At 39.0% G+C, this 25,804-nt stretch overlaps 1 protein-coding gene and 1 pseudogene across 1 annotated transcript in view; one reads left to right on the forward strand and one right to left on the reverse strand.

The window, feature by feature from the left end:
- The window catches only part of Ppr-Y, a gene marked incomplete at both ends in the record, with an annotated part of 248,273 nt that extends 228,739 nt beyond the window's left edge, over positions 1 to 19,534 (forward strand). The window contains one exon of the mRNA NM_001015502.3: positions 19,408 to 19,534. Coding sequence (NP_001015502.3) covers positions 19,408 to 19,534 — 127 coding nt within the window. The remainder of the gene's footprint in view (positions 1 to 19,407) is intronic.
- CR40441 lies at positions 18,484 to 18,660 on the reverse strand (annotated as a pseudogene).
- Positions 19,535 to 25,804: the final 6,270 nt, after the last annotated feature.

Raw genomic sequence — 25,804 nt, forward strand, 5'->3', positions numbered from 1 at the left:
AGGTGTTTAATAACATGGTGACACATTTATTTTTTATTTCTTTATTTTCGGTATTATAAACTTTATTTTCCTTTTCAAAATAAGATTGTGTGTCTGTGTAATCTAGCTGATAGCCGTGGGTTCTGGGTAAGGGATTATTTTAATTGTGTTTGATATAATTTTATTATTTATTATTATTATTGTTATTATTTAGTCAAAGTCTGGAAAGCTGCATAGCCATTTCCAAATCTAATCTTCTGCATTAGTTCGAACAAAAGACTGCCAATAATTGTGGGGTTATTTTCGTAGTTCTGTACCTTTTGTATTCCGTCATTTATCAATCGTATAGCTTCGCTGAGTTCATCTAATTTTACTGAGTTATGGGCGTTGATTTCAAGTTTTTTATGTATTTCGACTCGATCATTTTCATCTAGTGTTCCAAATAGTTCTTTAAAAACTGAGCCCACAATTTTTAAAAGTCCCCGTTTGTTTCAAAATATTAATATCTACGTATTATATATTAATATATATAGTGACATATCCATAAGTCCCTAAGACTTAAGCACATGCCTACATACTAATACACATACAACATGTACACATCGGATGTACCCAACAGATACCAAATAAGAATAAGATTGTTATATGATCCTCGAGAATGGAAAAAACCCCAATTCTAGATAAATCACCCACTGGTAGACTAAGCATCCGTCCCCTAATTTAAACAATTCCTTGCTTAAGCCCTCACCCCATCGTCACGTTCCCACGCTCAAAGCTCGGACTCGCAATCCCGAAAAACAAAAGTATCGATTTCAAATAACAAATTATAAGAATCTAAGAGCACTTGTATCCAAAAGCAAATGCACTTGAATCCAAGAGAAATGCAAAGCTTTTTCTCTTCATGATCAAAACCCTAAAGTCTAAAGTCCATATCAGAAAAGCTCGATACCGAAGCTTGAACGTCAATCAAATCAGAATAATTATCAGTGTTCAGTTTGAGACCTAATTGTAAAAGGTCGGTGTTTTTCTCAAATAAAAACTTTCGTAATCATTTAGTGAAATAAAAATTATATTTTTTCACTTATAAATATTGCAAGAATTTAATTGGCGCAGTCCGTAGGATCCAATAAAATAAAAGAGCCCTTTTAGTATGGTACTGATCAACTGAAGGATATGCTATACGACTAGCTATCCAAGATCAGCGAATTAAAATTGTGATTCGAAAACATTTTAGAGATCCGCAAAAGAATCTACGTGAAAGCAATATTCAAAATAAAATCCCGTGCGGTCGGAAACAAAAATTAATTTAAATTTAGTTTAAATCAAACTTAAAACCGGGCTTAAAACAAACTTAAAGCCAAAGCGAAAACCAAAACTCGAAACCAAAATAAAACACCATGGCAATTCCACAAGTCTCGGAAACCCATCTAAACCAACTACTAAACCAAATCAAAGAACTGAATTACTACGATGGCGCACCTGGCAAATTATCTGGATTCGTCAACCAAGTGGAACAATTGCTCAGTTTATACCCAACACAGGAAGCCAGACAGGCACACATCATATATGGAGCAGTGAAGCGGTTATTAGTGGATTCAGCCTTAAAAGTCGCTACCCAAGAAAGAGCTAACACATGGCTGGACATGAAGAAAGCACTAGCAATGGCATTCAAAGACCATAGACCTTACGTAACACTCGTCAGACAATTAGAAGACACATCATACCTGGAAGTACTTGTAAGTTTATAGAAAAACTAGAATCACAATACTGGATTATGTTCGATAAGTTAGAATTAGAAAGTGACCCTGTCACTTTCGAAAATGTTAAACCGAAATGTTAAACAAAACCGTTAAATCAGTAATAGATTGAAAACTGCCAGATAGAATTTATATGTCTTTGGCACGTAAAGATATTGATACCATTTATAAATTAAAACAAGCATCAATGGAATTAGGCCTTTATGATGGTATTCCAGAAAATCACCGTTCTAATAGAACTGAAATGAACAAACGTAGGAACAGGGGAAACTATAATCAAAATAATAATCAAAAATATTACAATAATAGAAATCACAACTACAGTAATTATTATCCTAGCACGAATCAGAATCATAATACACAACCACCTCAAAATTCGACTCAACCTATGACAAATCTAAACCAGTATTCACCGCGTTTCATACCGAATAATCAAAGAGGGAATTATTATGCATTCAGACGAGACTTAACGCAAGCTTAACAGAAACACTCACTTAACAAACCCCTTAACTTCCAACCTTCGACATCAAATAATATTAACAGACAAGGGCCAATAAAAAGACAACGCGAGAGTCAGAGTGACCAAAGCAGGATGGATGTAAATTTTCATCAAGCTGCCTCGGACACTCAAATGATAGAGGACACACAAGTCCCTATGTAAACCATAATAAAAATTATAAAGGAATGATCGATACAGGATCATCTATCAATATCATAAGAGAAAATTTTGAGAATTTAGAAGAAGAGGAAGAAAACCTAACAGTATACACTATTAAGGGACCAATAAAACTAAAGAAAAGTATAATAATAAAACCTACTTCAGTATGTCCGTCTGCTCAAAAATTCTACATTCACAAATTTTCTGATAACTATGATTTCTTGTTAGGTCGAAAGTATCTAGAAGATACAAAAGCTAAAATAGATTTTGCTAACGAAACAGTCTAGGCTCAAAAGTATTTAAGTTTCTCTATGATGAAAAAAAGGGCGAGACCGCATCCAAATGCCTTGACCCACAACAAAAGAATGATTCCGCTCTAGTGGATATAATCAAACCAAAAATGCAAAAGGTTAAGACCGCACCTAAGTGCCTTAAACCAAAGCATCAACAGCAGAAGAAGGAGACTGCATTACCCAAATGCCTCATATCAAATGTTGTTAAAGACACAATGGACAATGATGTAACACATCCCTATCTCATGTCCGTTGACAACGATATAGTCATCTTCGCGATTAACAATGAGTTACGTGAATGTAACGAGTATAGACTCGAACACTTAAATGTAGAGGAAGTTGAATGTTTAAAGAAGGTCCTGTACGAATATAGAGACATTCAGTACAATGAGGGCGGAAATTTGACCTTCACCAGTACTATAAAACATGTCATCTAAACTCAACACGAAGACCCAGTATACCGTAAACCCTACAAGTACCCTCAAAGCGTTGACCAAGAAGTCAACAAACAAATTAAAAAAATGATAGAACAAGGGATTGTTCGCAAATCGAAGTCTCTTATTGTTCTCCTATTTGGGTGGTCCCCAAGAAGGCAGGCGCCTCTGTGAAACAAAAATTCGGGTTGGTAGTCGATTACAGGAATCTAAATGAGAACTGTTAACGACAAATTTCCCATTCCCCGAATGGATGAGATATTGGACAAATTAGGTAGATGCCTATACTTTACAACTATAGATCTAGCTAAGGGATTTCACCAAATCCAGATGGATGAAAATTCTATTGCAAAAACAGCTTTTTCAACTAAGCATGGGCATTATGCCTTTTGAGTTAAAAAACGCTCCAGCTACTTTTCAGAGATGCATGAATAATCTTCTGGAAGATTTAATCTGCAAAGATTGTTTAGTCTATTTAGACGATATTATTGTTTATTCCACTTGGTTGGAAGAACACATTTTATCCATAAAAAAAGTCTTTGAAAAACTGAGAGACGCTAATTTAAAGTTGCAACTAGATAAATGTGAATTCATGAAGAAAGAAACTGAATTCCTAGGACACAATGGCATCAAACCAAATCCAATTAAAACTAAAGCAATTACTAATTTTCCATTACCCAAGACACCAAAGCAAAAAAAATCATTTTTGGGATTATGTGGGTTCTATCAAGTTTATTCCTAACTTTACCGAAATAGTTAAACCCATGACCCTCAAATTAATGAAAGGTGCCATAATAGACACCAAATGTAAAGAATAAATCGAATCATTTGAAATATTAAAAGTTTTGATAACTTCAGACCCGATATTAACCTATTCTGATTTTTCAAACCTTTTTCTCTGACAACTGATAGCAGCAGTGTTATCACAGAATCACAAGCCAGTTTTTTATGCCAGTAGAACACTAAAAGAACATGAAATCAACTATGCTACGATTGAAAAAGAACTGTTAGCTATAGTTTGCGCTACAAATTATTTCAGGTCATACCTATTTGGCAGGCCATTTGAAATATTAAGTGATCACAAGCCACTGGTATGGGCTTGATGGAAAATAGAACTCAATGAATTTGATTATAAAATCAAATATCTTCCAGGCAAAGAAAATCATGTTGCGGATGCTCTTTCCCGCACGAAAATAGAAGAAGTTATGGTTGACGAGGTCGCAAACAGCGTAAACGCAACTGTACACAGTGCCAGTGAAGATAATCTAAATTACATATCTATAACAGAAAGACCAATAAATTTCTTCTCTAGACAAATAGAGATAGAAAAAGCCGACAACGATACAACAAGTGTAAGACATTTCTTTCAAAAATTAAAGATTAAAATAATCTATAAAGAAATTACACCTGAACTCGCCAAAAACCTCATTAAGGAATATGTGTGTACCAAAAAGAGTGCAATTTATTTCCCTAATGACGAAGATTTTCTGATCTTCCAGAGAGCGTTTACCGAAATTATAAGCCCTAACAATTTCAGAAAACTAACGTATGCAGAATTCAAAGATTTATTCTTAAAGAAACATAAGGAACTTTTACATCCGGGTATAGAAAAAACAATCAATTTATTTAAAGAAGAATATTACTATCCTGATAGTCAAAAGCTTATTCAAAACATTATCAATGAATGTGAAATTTGTAATCTGGCGAAGACAGAACATCGAGACACGAAACTGACATATGAAACAACACCGGAAATATTTAATACACTAGAAAAATACGTGATAGACCAGATAACCAGATTTTCCTATCTTGCATTGGTATCTATTCGAAATTTGCATAAATAGTTGTAGAGGCGACTGAAGCAGTTGGTGAGGAAAATCTCGATGAATAATCGATAGGGGGGTCAGCTGTGACACACTAAAGTGAGGTCTTACTAGATGTAGCAAGAAGTAGCTAGAATATACCAGACTGGATGCAAACCTTATTAGCGGCACCCGATAAGGTTGGTATAATTCGGTTATCGGAGAAAAGTGTTGTTCAGCTGATCGTGGTTTCCGCCGTTGGCCCACGCCTCGACTAATGTTTCCGGTTTTCCTTCTTTTCGATCTGAACAGTCAAAGCGTCAAGTTGCGAAAGTGCGTCGAAAAATTTTAACTTGCGGTCATACGGAATTTTGTTTTGTCGCGCGAAATATTGAAAATACGGCGTTCCTTCGCCTATAGTGGTGCGCGAAATAATTCCGGCTTGTGTTTCCCGGCGATATACAGCCGAAGAGATCGGCGTTCGTCACGGACATCTCGCGGCCGCCTGGCCGCCAAATCCTAGCTTCGACTGGGTCAGATTGCAGGTTAGTGAGTTGCAAAATATTGGTGAACCGTAGTTTGATACAGGAATATAATCGTAGCCGAAATTGAAGCCCGGAGGGTTTTCGCTGGACAACTTATACTTTCGCATCACTGCCCGGGTCCCACCATTCTTCGGAGCCGCTACCGGCGGACGGAAGGAGAGACGGCAACTGCGCCCGGCGAGTAGCGAAGGACCAGCCGCAGCAGCAGGACAGCGACCGCCCTAAGCCGGGGCCATCAGGAAGGGTCATTAAACAAAGAAAAGGCAGCAAATGCAAGTAGAGCTTAGAATGAGGTTAGGGTGAATAGAAAATTTTCTTGTGCTTGGTTGGCAGTCCAGAATGCCTGAAATTAGATTAAATCAAAGCTAACGCGAGCCAAATTTCGAATTTAAAGCCATACCTAACCTTACTAGATAATATTACTTCAACCTGATCGCCATCTTGGACATTGAGTGGCCGAAATTAAAATTTTTCCTATGTAGTTAAGTTTAACGTTAAGCTATAAGAATATGTACTCGAATAGGACACTCGGTCATACGGTTTAATAGTTTTCTTGGATTTAAAAAAAACAAAAAAAAAAAAAAAATTAATTCTTATTAGTGATTAAAATTTTTATATAGTAAGTGATTTAACCTAAGCTAATTAATTGTTTTAGAAGAGTTCTCTTTCGGAAAGTGCTCATTTAAATTTTCGAGTAGGGAATTACAAAAGTTTGATCGCAGTCGTGTATTCCAAAATTATGCCTCCTTATAGTGTTTGTGGAAAAAAAAGCCACCTTTTCGTTTCAGCTCATCTGCGCCGGGAGATCGATCTTTCGCCGAGGAGTGAAAAGTTGAGTGAGTCTCATTGATAAAACTTTATTTTATTGGAAATATTCGGTAGTAAACCGATTACATTTTGATAGAGGTCATCTTATGTTGTATACACACTGCAAATAAAAAAGTAATAATAATGGAGTGGCGAGAGCAGCCATTTGAAAGATAATGAGAAAAAAGACAAAAAAAAAAATGAAAAAAAAGAACTAACCGAATTTACTCGCGTCTCTCTCTCAAACAGAATTAAAATTTTTTTTTGTTAAAGATTCGTTATAAAGAAAACTCAAAAAAAAAATAAATGAAATTAATAATTCACAGAACGAGATTATAGAGAGAACGAAAATTATTAAAGATTTAAATGAAAGCTTTGTTCCTTCCTAAAAGAAAAAACATATATTTAGCCACTAGTATTTTTAACTTTTAATTGTTATGATCTCGAACATCGAATCAAATCTACATTTTCTGATCTCGCAACTGAGAGAAAAACCTTGCTTTGAATTCCTTTGAATTACACTAGTCCGTATTTTTTATATTTACTTGGTTCCTTTAGTATGTACTTATTTTTAGATATAAATATTGTTATTAATTATTAAGCATTGATTGATTTTGAAAATATGAATTTCTAAAAACCTAAATGCTGACTCGGCTGATGTTTCTCCTGACGTAGACTAAAGGGGCCGCTAGAGCTATGCTCTTAAGGAAAGTGGTCTAAGGTAGGGTAGGGCAATGCGCGAACACGATTCCACCTGTGTTTCGCAGGCGAAAAATTCTCAAACTTTCCTCCCATTCGAGAACTGTCCGCTTCCGAAAGTATTAATTGGCTTCCTCCGATTTTTGTATTCTAGCTCCTTCATTTTGTTGTTGTTGCAAGCACGCTCAATTTCTTAATCTTATTAATTGTTGTCTGTAACGAAAAGAGATCTGTACAAGCAAGACCACCACACCCATTGCCATGAGCTAGAGCCGGCCTCTAAAGCGTGCACCCGCAAGTACAGGTACTCCAGTCGTCCATCCGTTTAATTCGTTACACGTTACAGTTTAGTTAAGTATAATAATAAATAAGATAAAGTGGCGCCCAACGTGTGGGGCCTTAGTGAGTTTTTTTAAATTCATTAAGACTCGCGAATTAATATTTTCAATCCTTTCTTTACATTTTCTGTCTCACTTCCAAAAATTTTTGTGTTTAGAATTGGTTGCGGAGTACACGTCAAGTCAATACTAATATTGCTGACTGGCCATAACTAAGAATGAGCACAAAAATTTTCCTTAGTGTAGCTAAAGGAAATGTGGATTTTGCTGAGGAAAACAGAGTAACAGTAACTTCGGTCTGGTTTCTGACCCGGTTTAATCTACACTTCCTTGATCTAACTAAACGCTATTCAAAAAAAAAAAAAAAAAAAAGACCATTAACGCAACATGACGGAAAATCTTTGCGTTACGCAAGTGAAATGCAAGATCCTCATATAGTTGCCGATTTTCCTCCTTTTTTACTATTCGTTTAAATAAGATAGAGTTTCCTATAGGTTGGAATATTCGTGCCAAGGAAAAGGGCGATCCAGGACTTCACTGTTACACCTACTGGTGGTGTTGAAATTTAGTCTAATATCGAATATCTTATTTTGACGAATCTCCTTCTATGCCTTCGTGAGAATTTTGAGCCAAAATAATAGACAGCCCTACGAAAGGAGAACATCAAGCCAAGAGTTCAGCTTTATTATCTTTTCACGCCTTATCGTTGATATTTTTACGTATAAGTTTATTCTATTTTTGCTCGCCATTTTGAACCGGTAAATTTTCGCAAGTATGATAGGGTTAGACCGATCACCAACTAGGAAATCTCCTAGTATCTCAAACCCTGTTTGTAAATTATGCGCAGCCGAGATCAGCACACAAGATTTGTATGTGACAACCTGTCACCATGAATTTCACAGGGAGTGCATTGGCAATCATTTTAAAAAAAGTGAGATCTGTCCGAGGTGCAAACTAACCTGTAGGCCTCCAGCCGAAGCGACCGAAAGGGTAGGGAGAGAAACTCGGAGTAAAACTAAAAATCTTCCAGCCGCAACAGTAAACGGGGGTCCTTCGACATCAGCCAGCGGTGCTAACGCAAATGAAGCTAGTTCAAGCGCTGTAAGTGCTAATGCAGCTTTGTTAGCCATGGAGCGTAGGCTTCTAGCAACGTAGTCGGAGAAGATGGCTGATTTAGTACAAAACGCTATCACCTCAAGCATGCAGCGAATAATGCCCACTCCGAGTCCAGCTGTAGTCGTTACAGCCAGTGAAATGTCAGCTGATCACCCAAATGCATATTGTTTGAAGCCAAGGCGAACGATTTCTTTTGGCGCTATCATAAAGCCAACGGTGAAATTCTGTGGGAGAGGTTTTGCACAGCCCTACGACTGCAATTTCGACAGAGTCGCGACGATGGGGACATAGAGGAACTGATCAGGAACACAAAACAAAAACCAAATGAAACTTTTGATAGTTTCTACGATACGGTATCCGAGTTAGTCGACCAGCTAGAACAGCCTTGGACCGTCAACAAACTTGTCCGCGTGCTAAGAAATAACCTTCGTCCTGAGATCCGCCACGAAATTCTAAACTTAGATGTCCGAACGGTGTCAGAGTTGAGAGAGATTTGTAAGCGAAGGGAGGCATTCCTGGCTGACGTCAGAAGGTGCAGTAGCTACGCGAAAGATACTCCGTTTAAACGCGAGATCTCCGAGGTCTGTCGCGAGAGTGAAGATGAGGTGAGGTCAACATACGAAGCTGACATCGAAGCTTTTTCCCTAGTGTGTTGGAATTGCCGAGTCGAAGGACACCGATACCAAGAATGTTTAGCCGAAAGACGAGTGTTTTGTTACGGGTGTGGTGCAGCAAACACCTACAAACCAAGTTGTAGAAAATGTTCAAAAAACTTCAAGGTCGGCATGTCGAAGTTGCCAGCCAAACCGAAGACTTCGAATGCCGCAAGGAATCAGTCGACAATGACCGATCAGTAGAGAACACCGATAAAGATGTGTCTCTACCCCTCCCTGACGAACCAATTAAACCGGCTATTAGACTGCTTCACAGCAAAATTTCGGAGTTACGAAACGTCTGCATTTCGGATTCCAGAAAAACTCCTGCAATTCTTAAACGGAAATCTCGCAGTTCTCGACGCTTGAAATTGTTTTGGAAGAACGTCAAAATGTGTAAAGCCAGTTTGGAGTACATTAGTTCTATCCCTACAGGACCTCGAGACCCTCGACCGTTCTTACCGATTCGCTTATCGAATCGCCTGGTTTATGGATTGTTGGATTCAGGCGCGTCGATTAGTTGTATTGCAGGAGGGTTAGTGCAAGCTGCGATGGAAAACGAGAAGTTTAAGTCTTTAATAGGAGAAGCTGCGACAGCAGACGGGAATTCTCAACGTATAGTAGGACTGCTAAAAATAGAAGTGGAATACGGTGACATTAAAAAGCTTTTGAAGTTGTATGTCGTGCCATCGTTAAAACAGGATCTCTATTTGGGAATTGACTTTTGGAAACTATATGACCTCCTTCCTGCTAATTTGAATATAGCTGAGGTATTGTCGCCGGAGCCCAACCAGCAAACGGTGGTGGATCAGCACGAATTATGTGAAGGTGACAAAGCCAAGTTGGTCAATGTAATCAACTGTTTTCCTTCCTTTAGCCAGGAAGGGTTAGGTAAGACGAACTTGGTCTCTCATTCGATCGACGTGGGCACCGCTAGGCCTGTGAAGCAACGGCATTTCCCTGTCTCCCCCGCCGTCGAAAAAGCAATGTATGCGGAAATCGACCGGATGTTACGCTTAGGGGTGATAGAGGAGTCTGAAAGTGCTTGGTCTTCGCCGATCGTGATGGTGACTAAACCAGGCAAAGTCAGAATTTGTCTTGACTGTCGCAAGGTTAATAGTTTTACGGAGAAGGATGCATATCCGTTGCCCCAAATTAACGGGATACTGAGTCGTTTGCCGAGAGCTGAGTACATATCGAGCCTAGATCTGAAGGATGCATATTGGCAGGTCCCTTTGGATCCTAAGTCTCGGGACAAAACAGCTTTTACCGTCCCGGGTAGACCGTTATATCAGTTTAAAGTCATGCCTTTCGGGTTGTGTAACGCCACGAGCACCATGTCACGGTTAATGGACAAAGTAGTGCCGGCTCATTTGAGAAACGAGGTTTTTATCTATTTAGACGACCTACTAATAGTATCTTCTTGTTTTGAGAGCCATTTGAATGTACTGAGGGAGTTAGCCCTGCAGATAAAGCGCGCGGGCTTAACGCTAAACGTAGCCAAAAGTCACTTTTGTATGCGACGAGTACGCTATTTGGGTCACATTATCGGAGACGGTGGAATTCGCACAGACCCTGAAAAGGTGGCCGCGATTACCAATTTCCCATTGCCTAAAAGTTTGAAAAGCTTGCGCAGTTTCATGGGATTGTGCGGATGGTACAGGAAATTCGTCGCAAACTTCGCGACACTTTCTGCACCATTGACTGACTTGATGACCACGAAGCGGAAGTTTGTTCTAACGAAGGAGGCAATTGAAGCGTTCAGCAAGCTCAAAGAGTGTCTTAGCAAAGCTCCAGTCCTGTGTAGTCCGGATTTTGCGAAGCCGTTTGCTATACATTGCGACGCTAGCAAGTCAGGCGTGGGTGCTGTGCTGGTACAAGTGTCTGAAGAAGGTGACGAGCGTCCTATCGCTTTCGTTTCGAAGAAGCTGAACAAAGCTCAAGAAATTATAACGTCACAGAGCAGGAGTGTTTGGCCGCAATAGTAGCTCTAAAAAACTTCAGAGCATACGTGGAAGGACTCCCTTTTAAAATAATAACCGACCAAGCTTCGCTCAAGTGGCTAATGTCCAATCACGATCTAAATTCACGACTGGCGCGATGGGCATTAGCTTTGCAGAGATTCAAGTTCGAGATTGAACACCGTAAGGGTTCTTTAAATTTCGTCCCGGATACATTGTCTCGTGTAAACGAGGAGATTGTAGCCGCGATGGACTTGCAAGAAGACTTAATTGTTGATTTCGATTCTGAATTTTTCCAGTCCGGTGACTACGTAAAGTTGGTAGAGACCGTACAGGAAAATACCTCGAATTTTCCTGATCTCAAGGTGGAGAGCGGGTTTTTATATAGAAAAGCCGAGCACCTGACTGGAGAACGAATGCATGACGAATACGCTTGGAAACTTTGGGTCCCCAAAGAGTTGGTATCGAAGATTCTGGCTCGCGCACATGATAGTCCGTTAGCTGCGCATGGTGGCATACACAAAACCTTGGAAAGAATACGGCGATATTACTTCTGGCCCGGTCTCGTTTCGGACGTGAGGGCTTATATTAGTGCGTGTGAGGTTTGTAAGAGTACAAAATCTCCAAATTTCACTCTCAGACCACCATTGGGAAAAGCGCCTGAATCTCAGCGGTTCTTCCAGCGTTTGTTCATTGACTTTCTCGGACCGTATCCTAGGTCAAGGAGCGGCAACATAGGAATCTTTATTGTTTTGGATCATTTTTCGAAATACGTTTTCTTGAAACCCGTAAAGAAGATTGATTCCAGTGTCGTCATAAAGTATCTGGAAGACGAGTTGTTCATGACGTTCGGAGTGCCCGAAGTAATACTGTCTGACAATGGTTCTCAATTTCGAGCTAGGACGTTCCAGAAACTTATGGAGCAGTACGGCGTTAAGCACACGCTGACCGCTGTCCACTCGCCGCAGGCAAATGCTTCTGAGCGCGTGAACAGGTCAGTAATTGCTGCAATCAGGGCCTATCTGCGTCTCGACCAGAAGGACTGGGACGAGTTTCTCAGCCGAATATGTTGTGCGTTGAGGTCGGCGGTGCACTCTAGCATTGGCACCAGTCCTTATTATATGGTATTTGGGCAGCACATGATCACGTCAGGGTCGACGTATTCGTTGATCAGACGCCTAAATCTCCTGGACGATCGGTCGCTAAAGTTCGACCGGCACGAATCTTTCGAGATAATGCGGAAGCAAGCTGTTGATCAGATGAGAAACAAGCACAACGAGAACGAGAAGCGGTATAATATCCGTTCTCGTGTGGTATCGTTTGTCGAAGGGAAAGAAGTTTATCGGCGGAATTTTAAGCCAAGCTGTTTCCAAACCGGTTACAACGCCAAGTTTGGACCGACGTTCGTGAAGTCTCGAGTTCGGAAGAAGATCGGTAATGCGTATTACGAGCTGGAGGATCTCCAAGGACGAGTTGTGGGTACTTATCATGCCAAGGACATTCGGCAGTAAGGTGCTTCCAGTCGGTCTCAGCCTAGTGTGTCTATGAGTACCCTAGTCTGAGTGTAGCGGGGGGTTTTTGTAGAGGCGACTGAAGCAGTTGGTGAGGAAAATCTCGATGAATAATCGATAGGGGGGTCAGCTGTGACACACTAAAGTGAGGTCTTACTAGATGTAGCAAGAAGTAGCTAGAATATACCAGACTGGATGCAAACCTTATTAGCTGCACCCGATAAGGTTGGTATAATTCGGTTATCGGAGAAAAGTGTTGTTCAGCTGATCGTGGTTTCCGCCGTTGGCCCACGCCTCGACTAATGTTTCCGGTTTGCCTTCTTTTCGATCTGAACAGTCAAAGCGTCAAGTTGCGAAAGTGCGTCGAAAAATTTTAACTTGCGGTCATACGGAATTTTGTTTTGTCGCGCGAAATATTGAAAATACGGCGTTCCTTCGCCTATAGTGGTGCGCGAAATAATTCCGGCTTGTGTTTCCCGGCGATATACAGCCGAAGAGATCGGCGTTCGTCACGGACATCTCGCGGCCGCCTGGCCGCCAAATCCTAGCTTCGACTGGGTCAGATTGCAGGTTAGTGAGTTGCAAAATATTGGTGAACCGTAGTTTGATACAGGAATATAATCGTAGCCGAAATTGAAGCCCGGAGGGTTTTCGCTGGACAACTTATACTTTCGCATCACTGCCCGGGTCCCACCATTCTTCGGAGCCGCTACCGGCGGACGGAAGGAGAGACGGCAACTGCGCCCGGCGAGTAGCGAAGGACCAGCCGCAGCAGCAGGACAGCGACCGCCCTAAGCCGGGGCCATCAGGAAGGGTCATTAAACAAAGAAAAGGCAGCAAATGCAAGTAGAGCTTAGAATGAGGTTAGGGTGAATAGAAAATTTTCTTGTGCTTGGTTGGCAGTCCAGAATGCCTGAAATTAGATTAAATCAAAGCTAACGCGAGCCAAATTTCGAATTTAAAGCCATACCTAACCTTACTAGATAATATTACTTCAACCTGATCGCCATCTTGGACATTGAGTGGCCGAAATTAAAATTTTTCCTATGTAGTTAAGTTTAACGTTAAGCTATAAGAATATGTACTCGAATAGGACACTCGGTCATACGGTTTAATAGTTTTCTTGGATTTAAAAAAAACAAAAAAAAAAAAAAATTAATTCTTATTAGTGATTAAAATTTTTATATAGTAAGTGATTTAACCTAAGCTAATTAATTGTTTTAGAAGAGTTCTCTTTCGGAAAGTGCTCATTTAAATTTTCGAGTAGGGAATTACAAAAGTTTGATCGCAGTCGTGTATTCCAAAATTATGCCTCCTTATAGTGTTTGTGGAAAAAAAAGCCACCTTTTCGTTTCAGCTCATCTGCGCCGGGAGATCGATCTTTCGCCGAGGAGTGAAAAGTTGAGTGAGTCTCATTGATAAAACTTTATTTTATTGGAAATATTCGGTAGTAAACCGATTACATTTTGATAGAGGTCATCTTATGTTGTATACACACTGCAAATAAAAAAGTAATAATAATGGAGTGGCGAGAGCAGCCATTTGAAAGATAATGAGAAAAAGACAAAAAAAAAATGAAAAAAAAGAACTAACCGAATTTACTCGCGTCTCTCTCTCAAACAGAATTAAAATTTTTTTTGTTAAAGATTCGTTATAAAGAAAACTCAAAAAAAAAAATAAATGAAATTAATAATTCACAGAACGAGATTATAGAGAGAACGAAAATTATTAAAGATTTAAATGAAAGCTTTGTTCCTTCCTAAAAGAAAAAACATATATTTAGCCATTAGTATTTTTAACTTTTAATTGTAATGATCTCGAACATCGAATCAAATCTACATTTTCTGATCTCGCAACTGAGAATAAAACCTTGCTTTGAATTCCTTTGAATTACACTAGTCCGTATTTTTTATATTTACTTGGTTCCTTTAGTATGTACTTATTTTTAGATATAAATATTGTTATTAATTATTAAGCATTGATTGATTTTGAAAATATGAATTTCTAAAAACCTAAATGCTGACTCGGCTGATGTTTCTCCTGACGTAGGGCACTAAAGGGGCCGCTAGAGCTATGCTCTTAAGGAAAGTGGTCTAAGGTAGGGTAGGGCAATGCGCGAACACGATTCCACCTGTGTTTCGCAGGCGAAAAATTCTCAAACTTTCCTCCCATTCGAGAACTGTCCGCTTCCGAAAGTATTAATTGGCTTCCTCCGATTTTTGTATTCTAGCTCCTTCATTTTGTTGTTGCTGCAAGCACGCTCAATTTCTTAATCTTATTAATTGTTGTCTGTAACGAAAAGAGATCTGTACAAGCAAGACCACCACACCCATTGCCATGAGCTAGAGCCGGCCTCTAAAGCGTGCACCCGCAAGTACAGGTACTCCAGTCGTCCATCCGTTTAATTCGTTACACGTTACATAGTTGAAGTAAAAAGTAAAGATTGGCTAGAAGCAAAAAGAATAAAATATTCAATGATATGAGAAAACCACAAGAAATTAAAGCAGACTCAGCTTTTATGTGTATAGCCTTACAAAAGAAGTAAAAATTTCTATAACGACCAGCAAAAAGGGTATATCAGATATAGAAAGATTTCACAAGACCGAAAACGAAAAACTAAGAATCATTGGTAGCGAGCCAAATATTGAAGATAGGTGCACAAAATTTGAAAGAAAATTTGAGAAAGGAAGCCCAGACTTTAACGTCCAACAAAATAAAATCGATAAGATAGAATACCTCAATAAGAATAGGCACGATTTCGAAGTTGATAGAAAATATAGACAGGCCCCACTTGTAAAAGTAAAATCACCAATTCATTCAAAAACACATGAAGGATGGAACAAGTAGACAATAAACATTTTGATAAACATACCTCGGCAGGAAAATAGTTCATTATAAGTCAAAAGTTACTTAAACATGATTATTTAAAACACGTAAATTCGGAAAAAAGCTAAAAAATAAAACTTGGCTTAAAACACACACGAACAAAATTTTCATTATTTCCCATGTTCCTAGCGAAGTCACTAAAGTTCCATTATTTCAAATTGTTCCGTACCCAGATGAACATAACTATATTCTAACCGAGCTAATATTCGATAAGTTCTACATATTTGATAACCAAGTATTCCATAAAGATACCAAGATGATATTGTAATCATCAAACAAGAGCAAACTCAATGCAAATATATTAAAGCCCATACAAATTACCAAATAAATTATATAGAACCAAATATACTATACAACCAAGACTGTACAAACAATAAAATATTAATATCAGGAAACAACATTATTAAAATTAAAAATTGTACCATGCAAATAGATGAATTCCTAATCTCTAATAATCTAGCAGACTTTACACAAACAATTTATATCACCAACAATGTAACACGTCACTTATAAATAAATCACTTACAAACGAGAGAAATGATAGAATCCTATGTAAAACACTATAACTTTTTCCAAATTATATGCATTACAACGTTCGTCATAATGATAATTAATATGTATAGTTTATATAGCATAAAAGTTTAAAAATATACCTAAGAAAATTATTGTGAAATATCGTAAGCAAAAAGAACACACGCACCTTGAAAATAATGTCAATGATTGTCACCCACTGGTAGACTAAACATCCGTCCCCTAATTTAAACAATTCCTTGCTTAAGCCCTCACCCTATCGTCACGTTCCCACGCTCAAAGCTCGGACTCGCAATCCCGAAAAACAAAAGTATCGATTTCAAATAAAAAATTATAAGAATCTAAGAGCACTTGTATCCAAAAGCAAATGCACTTGAATCTAAGAGAAATTCAAAATTCATGATCAAAATCAAAGTCTAAAGTGCATATCAGAAAAGCTCGATATCGCCTGCCTAACGATTGTCGGTCTGTAAGTCTTTATTCTGTAGGCAATAAACACTGACTTGTTGTTATTATTTCACTCCAGAAAATTCTCGTTACTCGTAGAGTAAAAGGTTATACAAGATTCGTTGAAAAGTATGTAACAGGCAGAATGAAGCGTTACAGATCATATAAAGTGAATATATTCTTAATCAGGATCAATAGCCGAGTCGATCTGGCCATGTGCGTAAGCTAGAAGGTTGAGATTAAGCATACAGATTCTATAGAAATAGACGCAGCTCAAGTTTGTTGACCCACTCTAACGTCCACATACCGCACAAAACTGCCACGTACAAATATGAAAAATCTGTTGACATCACATTTTTGTAATATTGTTGGATATTTTATCAATAATAGCTTACATTTCTATCGATATAGAATCGGTATAGAATGATTGTTTTCATTATTATTATTATTATCTATTATTATCTATTAACTATTTGCTGACCTGTTGCGAATTCTCTAATTTACAGCTTTGCTAAATGTAACGTTCTTAATTGTCCATATTTTGTAGTGTAAGTTAACAAACCAAGTTCAAGTTCACATTCCCTTAGCAACTAAATAGCCTCGCATAAGGGATATAGGGAAATCTTGGAGCCCCTTTGTGTCCTTCTTTTCTATTAATTCCGCCCATTTGGGAGCGCCGGCTAACTATAGTCAGCTTTTTCTAGTTTACAATAATTTAACTACAATTACATAACAAACACATATCACATATAACAAAAAGGATTTAAGATAAGCGTCAGCTCTGCTGACCCTTGTCAAAGGAGGTCGGCAAATGAGATCCGCGCTTGTCGAACAATACACTCCTATAGTAAGCTTAATAGAAGCATCTGAAATTAGAGTCCTTTAATCCGCAAACATCATTCATATACTAATAGCCTACCCAAGGGTTAAGTTCAGGTGCAAGAAGGACGCTGTCTAACCAGTCCCCATCAACACATCCCCTTACGCCTCGACAACGACACACACATTCGACGTCACAGGATGCACTGAGACCACACACCACACGTTCTGTGAACGGTCCCGGTGCGAATCATGCCCGCGTTCACTCCCAACCACTTGCTAGCAATAACGCCTGTAGACGACGGTGTTGTGATAATCGACGAAGCAAGAACCCACGTTAGCACAGATGGTGGGCCAGAGATTCTGATCGTACCTGGTGACCTTCGAGCAAACGGCAACCATCAGTGGTACTGAATTTGTAACCATTCGAAAGGCACTAAGCAAGCAACTAGGAATCGTCAGATCTCCACTACCCACGACCCGGTGCTCAGTATCTCTCTCCTGCACCGAATGAACAATGAAAACTTGCGCTCCATCCAAAGATTTAAGGAAGAAGTTGAATCTGGTCTGGTTCGCAGCTGGTGTCATCTGATGGGCTCCTTCTTACTTCACCTGGCGTTAAGGAGAAGACGAGCCTCCGAGGAGATGCAGCGGACCATCGACAAGTACAGCTTGATCGAGGACGGTCAAAAACCTGAGGGGGGGGGGGGTATAGTTAACAAACCATCAAGTTCACGTTCCGTTAGCAACTAAGTAGCCTCGCATAAGTAATGCTGACGCGCCATAATGGAGTTCAGCGCTGTATGCTGAGTCCGTTCGGCAGTGGAAGTCCGGCTAAGTCGGCTTGCCGCTCATGGCTTGGTGGCGCGATGCATTGTCGCGTAGGGTAGACTAAGCATAGAATATTGTCTGTACTTCAGTTCTAAAAAAGCTGCTCAATAAACCACAGCTCAACTCCGGCGCATAGCCGTAAAATCACTTTCTTCTTATTTACATTGCATTGCTAAGCCAAAAGGCTAGCAATATAACTAAGGGGGCGAAGTCAAGCCGTCCAACGTAATCCAGTGCAAAGGTCGTACCTAAATCTTGAGAAGGAAGACCCTAGGACACAGAAGAGGGGCTTCTCATAACCCCCTGGATACAGAAAAGGATAATGCATAACTTGTATAAGATTGCTCATATCTGCAGCCACACTGCTGTTGTCCATCGATTTTTCGATTTTTGTCTCAATTCAATAAAAATACAGATCAGCAACCATCCTTAAAGGCACGTTGCACGTTCTCGGTCTTTACGAACTTTATGATGTGCTGCTGTTTGCGGCACACCTCCTCCAACTTGTCCCATATCAGCACACTGTTGAGATCCCGCTGAACCTGCTCCTTCTCCCTCTGCTGGGACTCCATTTGACGCTGAAGGACACGCAGCTGTCTGACATTCTGGCATATAGGTAGTTATTGGGGAAATAAATAAGTGAAAAGTTTTTTGAAAAATTGATACAAATTTACAAAACTAATTAAAAAGGAATAAATGTTTTCAAAACATTTTTTCAAAATTGTGGGCGTGGCAGTTTTCGGAAAACTTGCGCTGTGTATATGACTCTGGAATCTGTATGTATGTATAATCTCAACTCTCTAGATAGGTAGACTGATTTGTTATATTCTCTGATTTAATTTCGTCAATTAAAGTTCTTTAGTGTTCAAAAAAAATTGTTCAATTCTTCGTCAAACGACTTCTAATTTTATTTAAAATATAATCAAATGTCGAAATAGACATAACAGGCATAGTTATGGAACCTCTCTGGGTGGTTTCGTAAATTATTATATAATTTATTGAATTCGCCTTTTTCATTTCTAATGCAGTGAAGGGGGTGGACGCCAGTTTTTTTTTAACAAAAAGTTAATAGTTGCGCTCTAATGCAGTGAAGGGGGTGGACGCCAAATTTTTTTTTAACAAAAAGTTAATAGTTGCGCTTGATGCAAAAAATTCCTTGTCATTACATTACATTATACATTAATTAGTAAAAGATAGCTATGTAGCTCGTTTTTCGGAAAGCTCATAGCTTCTCGTCTAGAAATTTTCCTGGTAGCAGCAATATATACATATTTCAGTTATTTGCACAATGAAAGTCATCATATCTAATGTGTTCATTATTTATTTTTTGTTCTTTTTAGTAATGAAGTGGAACGACATCGGTCAAAAATTTTGGAAATAAACTTCTTTGTAGAAATGATGACCGATGCTATGACATCCTTACCACACGATGTAAGGGATGAGCTGATAGCCGAAGATTATGTATAGATAAATTTGTTTATGCGGAACGATCTTTTGTATGTTTGCATTTGGATGGCTGTCAATAATAAATTGACTTGAATGCTTTATTTTCTTCTTTTTGCCCTATACTTCAATACAATTTTTTAACTCGAATTCTGTTTTGCATCCCCTATTTTTTTCCTCTAGAATAAATTATCACATTAATATATAGGTACAAGTTAATTTTACGGGTGTTTTTTACCCTGCTGATGCAAGTACGGTGACAGAATGAATTCCGTTCTGTTTATTTAGCCTTCTATACATAGAATGCAATATGTAGATATGTATAGAAGTTGGACACAGTAGTTAGTGTGTTAAGCATTTTAGTTTAGTATATTTTCTACAAGACTTTTTACAGTGTAAAGGTCTGGTAACATACATTATCGTATGGCAAGGTTTGTTTACATTCAGAAATTGCATGAAATTTACAATAAACATTTAAATTCAGACTAATATTGATTATGAATTATATTTTCATGTACCCCCGCCAGAAGGACGGAAGCACCAGGTGACTGGAGGCCTCAGGAGTCATTGCAGTGCTTGGTGTTTTTTGCGCTTTTAAACTTTACTGGTGGAGGTACGAAGACAGAATAAATTCTGTTCCACATCCCCGATTTATTTTGCTTTGATTACAATGTATGTAATATGTATGTACAATTATTGGAATTTTTGAGTTGTACATTGCGTGGGGTGAGTTTGGGGCTTGGACATAGTGAGTTAGTATTAATATTAAGTAGTTAAAATTTGTTTGTAAACTTAGGTTTTTGACAGTAACATTATCATATTGCGTGGTTTGTTTACATTTTACAATTGAAATTATTTTGCAAAAACATTGAACTGGAAGCCTCAGGAGCCATCGCAGGTAGGTGTTATTTTTTGGCTGTGGTTTGTTGAGGCCGCTGGATGTGCGCCACTTGCAACATTTATGTCCGGCTGACGTTGCAGGTAATTTGTTCGAGGTAGTAGTATCCCGCGCCGCTATCATTTGGTGGTAATCTTTTCCACTATTACTTGCAGTTGTTTGCAATTGTTTAATGAGAAGGGTGAAGAATTGTTAAGGGTCCCGCGCAGCCGTAATTACATTTTTTTGAGCTGCTGGCATTATTTGCTGTTGAAATCTGCCCCGTTGTGACAGAGGAGTCGTCAGTGGAAATAGCTGGTCGTTCACCGAGAGTTGCCAGCAGCGCCGCATCTTGTGACCATTGCGTCGGGATTGGCAGCTTGGAGCTGACGGATTAGGATTTGTTGCCGAGGACCGCCGCAACGATTGGGGCCATGCAAATGAAAGTAAAATTAAAATTAGGTAAGTATTAGATTTGTTATTTGTCTTTAAGCTTGCATTAATTCTTTTTCAGTTACATTAGGTGGAAACTAATTTGGCGGTAAGTATTTTATCTGTTTTTATGTTTGCAATGATTTTCGTTTTTCAGGTATATTTTGTAAGAGCTTATTTGAAGGCCCCATTTTTTGGGCCTTCGCAGTTGGAATGCCGCGGTTTTGGAGTCGTCGAGTTGGTAATTAGATAAGAATTATGTTTTAAATATATATTTCCCAGTATTAGCTTGTGTTTCATTCTTTCAGTATTTGCATGGTGGACGGATGTTTAATCCGTCCCCTAATTTAAACAATTCCTTGCTTAAGCCCTCACCCTATCGTCACGTTCCCACGCTCAAAGCTCGGACTCGCAATCCCGAAAAACAAAAGTATCGATTTCAAATAAAAATTATAAGAATCTAAGATTCTTCCAAAAGCAAATGCACTTGAATCCAAGAGAAATTCAAAATTCATGATCAAAATCAAAGTCTAAAGTGCATATCAGAAAAGCTCGATATCGCCTGCCTAACGATTGTCGGTCTGTAAGTCTTTATTCTGTAGGCAATAAACACTGACTTGTTGTTATTATTTCACTCCAGAAAATTCTCGTTACTCGTAGAGTAAAAGGTTATACTAGATTCGTTGAAAAGTATGTAACAGGCAGAATGAAGCGTTACAGATCATATAAAGTGAATATATTCTTAATCAGGATCAATAGCCGAGTCGATCTGGCCATGTGCGTAAGCTAGAAGGTTGAGATTAAGCATACAGATTCTATAGACATAGACGCAGCTCAAGTTTGTTGACCCATGTCGCCGCGCCCACTCTAACGTCCACATACCGCACAAAACTGCCACGTACAAAATATGAAAAATCTGTTGACATCACATTATTAGCTTATAGCAATGTAAGCTTATAGCTTACATTTCAATCGATATAGAATCGGTATAGAATGATTGTTTTCATTATTATTATTATTATCTATTATTATCTATTAACTATTTGCTGACCTGTTGCGAATTCTCTAATTTACAGCTTTGCTAAATGTAACGTTCTTAATTGTCCATATTTTGTAGTGTAAGTTAACAAACCATCAAGTTCACATTCCCTTAGCAACTAAATAGCCTCGCATAAGGGATATAGGGAAATCTTGGAGCCCCTTTGTGTCCTTCTTTTCTATTAATTCCGCCCATTTGGGAGCGCCGGCTAACTATAGTCAGCTTTTTCTAGTTTACAATAATTTAACTACAATTACATAACAAACACATATCACATATAACAAAAAGGATTTAACATAAGCGTCAGCTCTGCTGACCCTTGTCAAAGGAGGTCGGCAAATGAGATCCGCGCTTGTCGAACAATACACTCCTATAGTAAGCTTAATAGAAGCATCTGAAATTAGAGTCCTTTAATCCGCAAACATCATTCATATACTAATAGCCTACCCAAGGGTTAAGTTCAGGTGCAAGAAGGACGCTGTCTAACCAGTCCCCATCAACACATCCCCTTACGCCTCGACAACGACACACGCATTCGACGTCACAGGATGCACTGAGACCACACACCACACGTTCTGTGAACGGTCCCGGTGCGAATCATGCGCGCGTTCACTCCCAACCACTTGCTAGCAATAACGCCTGTAGACGACGGTGTTGTGATAATCGACGAAGCAAGAACCCACGTTAGCACAGATGGTGGGCCAGAGATTCTGATCGTACCTGGTGACCTTCGAGCAAACGGCAACCATCAGTGGTACTGAATTTGTAACCATTCGAAAGGCACTAAGCAAGCAACTAGGAATCGTCAGATCTCCACTACCCACGACCCGGTGCTCAGTATCTCTCTGCTGCACCGAATGAACAATGAAAACTTGCGCTCCATCCAAAGATTTAAGGAAGAAGTTGAATCTGGTCTGGTTCGCAGCTGGTGTCATCTGATGGGCTCCTTCTTACTTCACCTGGCGTTAAGGAGAAGACGAGCCTCCGAGGAGATGCAGCGGACCATCGACAAGTACAGCTTGATCGAGGACGGTCAAAAACCTGAGGGGGGGGGGGGTATAGTTAACAAACCATCAAGTTCACGTTCCGTTAGCAACTAAGTAGCCTCGCATAAGTAATGCTGACGCGCCATAATGGAGTTCAGCGCTGTATGCTGAGTCCGTTCGGCAGTGGAAGTCCGGCTAAGTCGGCTTGCCGCTCATGGCTTGGTGGCGCGATGCATTGTCGCGTAGGGTAGACTAAGCATAGAATATTGTCTGTACTTCAGTTCTAAAAAAGCTGCTCAATAAACCACAGCTCAACTCCGGCGCATAGCCGTAAAATCACTTTCTTCTTATTTACATTGCATTGCTAAGCCAAAAGGCTAGCAATATAACTAAGGGGGCGAAGTCAAGCCGTCCAACGTAATCCAGTGCAAAGGTCGTACCTAAATCTTGAGAAGGAAGACCCTAGGACACAGAAGAGGGGCTTCTCATAACCCCCTGGATACAGAAAAGGATAATGCATAACTTGTATAAGATTGCTCATATCTGCAGCCACACTGCTGTTGTCCATCGATTTTTCGATTTTTGTCTCAATTCAATAAAAATACAGATCAGCAACCATCCTTAAAGGCACGTTGCACGTTCTCGGTCTTTACGAACTTTATGATGTGCTGCTGTTTGCGGCACACCTCCTCCAACTTGTCCCATATCAGCACACTGTTGAGATCCCGCTGAACCTGCTCCTTCTCCCTCTGCTGGGACTCCATTTGACGCTGAAGGACACGCAGCTGTCTGACATTCTGGCATATAGGTAGTTATTGGGGAAATAAATAAGTGAAAAGTTTTTTGAAAAATTGATACAAAACTAATTAAACTAATTAAACTAATTAAAAAGGAATAAATGTTTTCAAAACATTTTTTCAAAATTGTGGGCGTGGCAGTTTTCGGAAAACTTGCGCTGTGTATATGACTCTGGAATCTGTATGTATGTATAATCTCAACTCTCTAGATAGGTAGACTGATTTGTTATATTCTCTGATTTAATTTCGTCAATTAAAGTTCTTTAGTGTTCAAAAAAAATTGTTCAATTCTTCGTCAAACGACTTCTAATTTTATTTAAAATATAATCAAATGTCGAAATAGACATAACAGGCATAGTTATGGAACCTCTCTGGGTGGTTTCGTAAATTATTATATAATTTATTGAATTCGCCTTTTTCATTTCTAATGCAGTGAAGGGGGTGGACGCCAGTTTTTTTTTAACAAAAAGTTAATAGTTGCGCTCTAATGCAGTGAAGGGGGTGGACGCCAAATTTTTTTTTAACAAAAAGTTAATAGTTGCGCTTGATGCAAAAAATTCCTTGTCATTACATTACATTATACATTAATTAGTAAAAGATAGCTATGTAGCTCGTTTTTCGGAAAGCTCATAGCTTCTCGTCTAGAAATTTTCCTGGTAGCAGCAATATATACATATTTCAGTTATTTGCACAATGAAAGTCATCATATCTAATGTGTTCATTATTTATTTTTTGTTCTTTTTAGTAATGAAGTGGAACGACATCGGTCAAAAATTTTGGAAATAAACTTCTTTGTAGAAATGATGACCGATGCTATGACATCCTTACCACACGATGTAAGGGATGAGCTGATAGCCGAAGATTATGTATAGATAAATTTGTTTATGCGGAACGATCTTTTGTATGTTTGCATTTGGATGGCTGTCAATAATAAATTGACTTGAATGCTTTATTTTCTTCTTTTTGCCCTATACTTCAATACAATTTTTTAACTCGAATTCTGTTTTGCATCCCCTATTTTTTTCCTCTAGAATAAATTATCACATTAATATATAGGTACAAGTTAATTTTACGGGTGTTTTTTACCCTGCTGTTGCAAGTACGGTGACAGAATGAATTCCGTTCTGTTTATTTAGCCTTCTATACATAGAATGCAATATGTAGATATGTATAGAAGTTGGACACAGTAGTTAGTGTGTTAAGAATTTTAGTTTAGTATATTTTCTACAAGACTTTTTACAGTGTAAAGGTCTGGTAACATACATTATCGTATGGCAAGGTTTGTTTACATTCAGAAATTGCATGAAATTTACAATAAACATTTAAATTCAGACTAATATTGATTATGAATTATATTTTCATGTACCCCCGCCAGAAGGACGGAAGCACCAGGTGACTGGAGGCCTCAGGAGTCATTGCAGTGCTTGGTGTTTTTTGCGCTTTTAAACTTTACTGGTGGAGGTACGAAGACAGAATAAATTCTGTTCCACATCCCCGATTTATTTTGCTTTGATTACAATGTATGTAATATGTATGTACAATTATTGGAATTTTTGAGTTGTACATTGCGTGGGGTGAGTTTGGGGCTTGGACATAGTGAGTTAGTATTAATATTAAGTAGTTAAAATTTGTTTGTAAACTTAGGTTTTTGACAGTAACATTATCATATTGCGTGGTTTGTTTACATTTTACAATTGAAATTATTTTGCAAAAACATTGAACTGGAAGCCTCAGGAGCCATCGCAGGTAGGTGTTATTTTTTGGCTGTGGTTTGTTGAGGCCGCTGGATGTGCGCCACTTGCAACATTTATGTCCGGCTGACGTTGCAGGTAATTTGTTCGAGGTAGTAGTATCCCGCGCCGCTATCATTTGGTGGTAATCTTTTCCACTATTACTTGCAGTTGTTTGCAATTGTTTAATGAGAAGGGTGAAGAATTGTGAAGGGTCCCGCGCAGCCGTAATTACATTTTTTTGAGCTGCTGGCATTATTTGCTGTTGAAATCTGCCCCGTTGTGACAGAGGAGTCGTCAGTGGAAATAGCTGGTCGTTCACCGAGAGTTGCCAGCAGCGCCGCATCTTGTGACCATTGCGTCGGGATTGGCAGCTTGGAGCTGCCGGATTAGGATTTGTTGCCGAGGACCGCCGCAACGATTGGGGCCATGC

The sequence above is a fragment of the Drosophila melanogaster genome, chromosome Y (genome assembly GCF_000001215.4).
Source record: "Drosophila melanogaster chromosome Y".
In the NCBI taxonomy this organism is placed as follows: Eukaryota; Metazoa; Arthropoda; class Insecta; order Diptera; family Drosophilidae; genus Drosophila; species Drosophila melanogaster.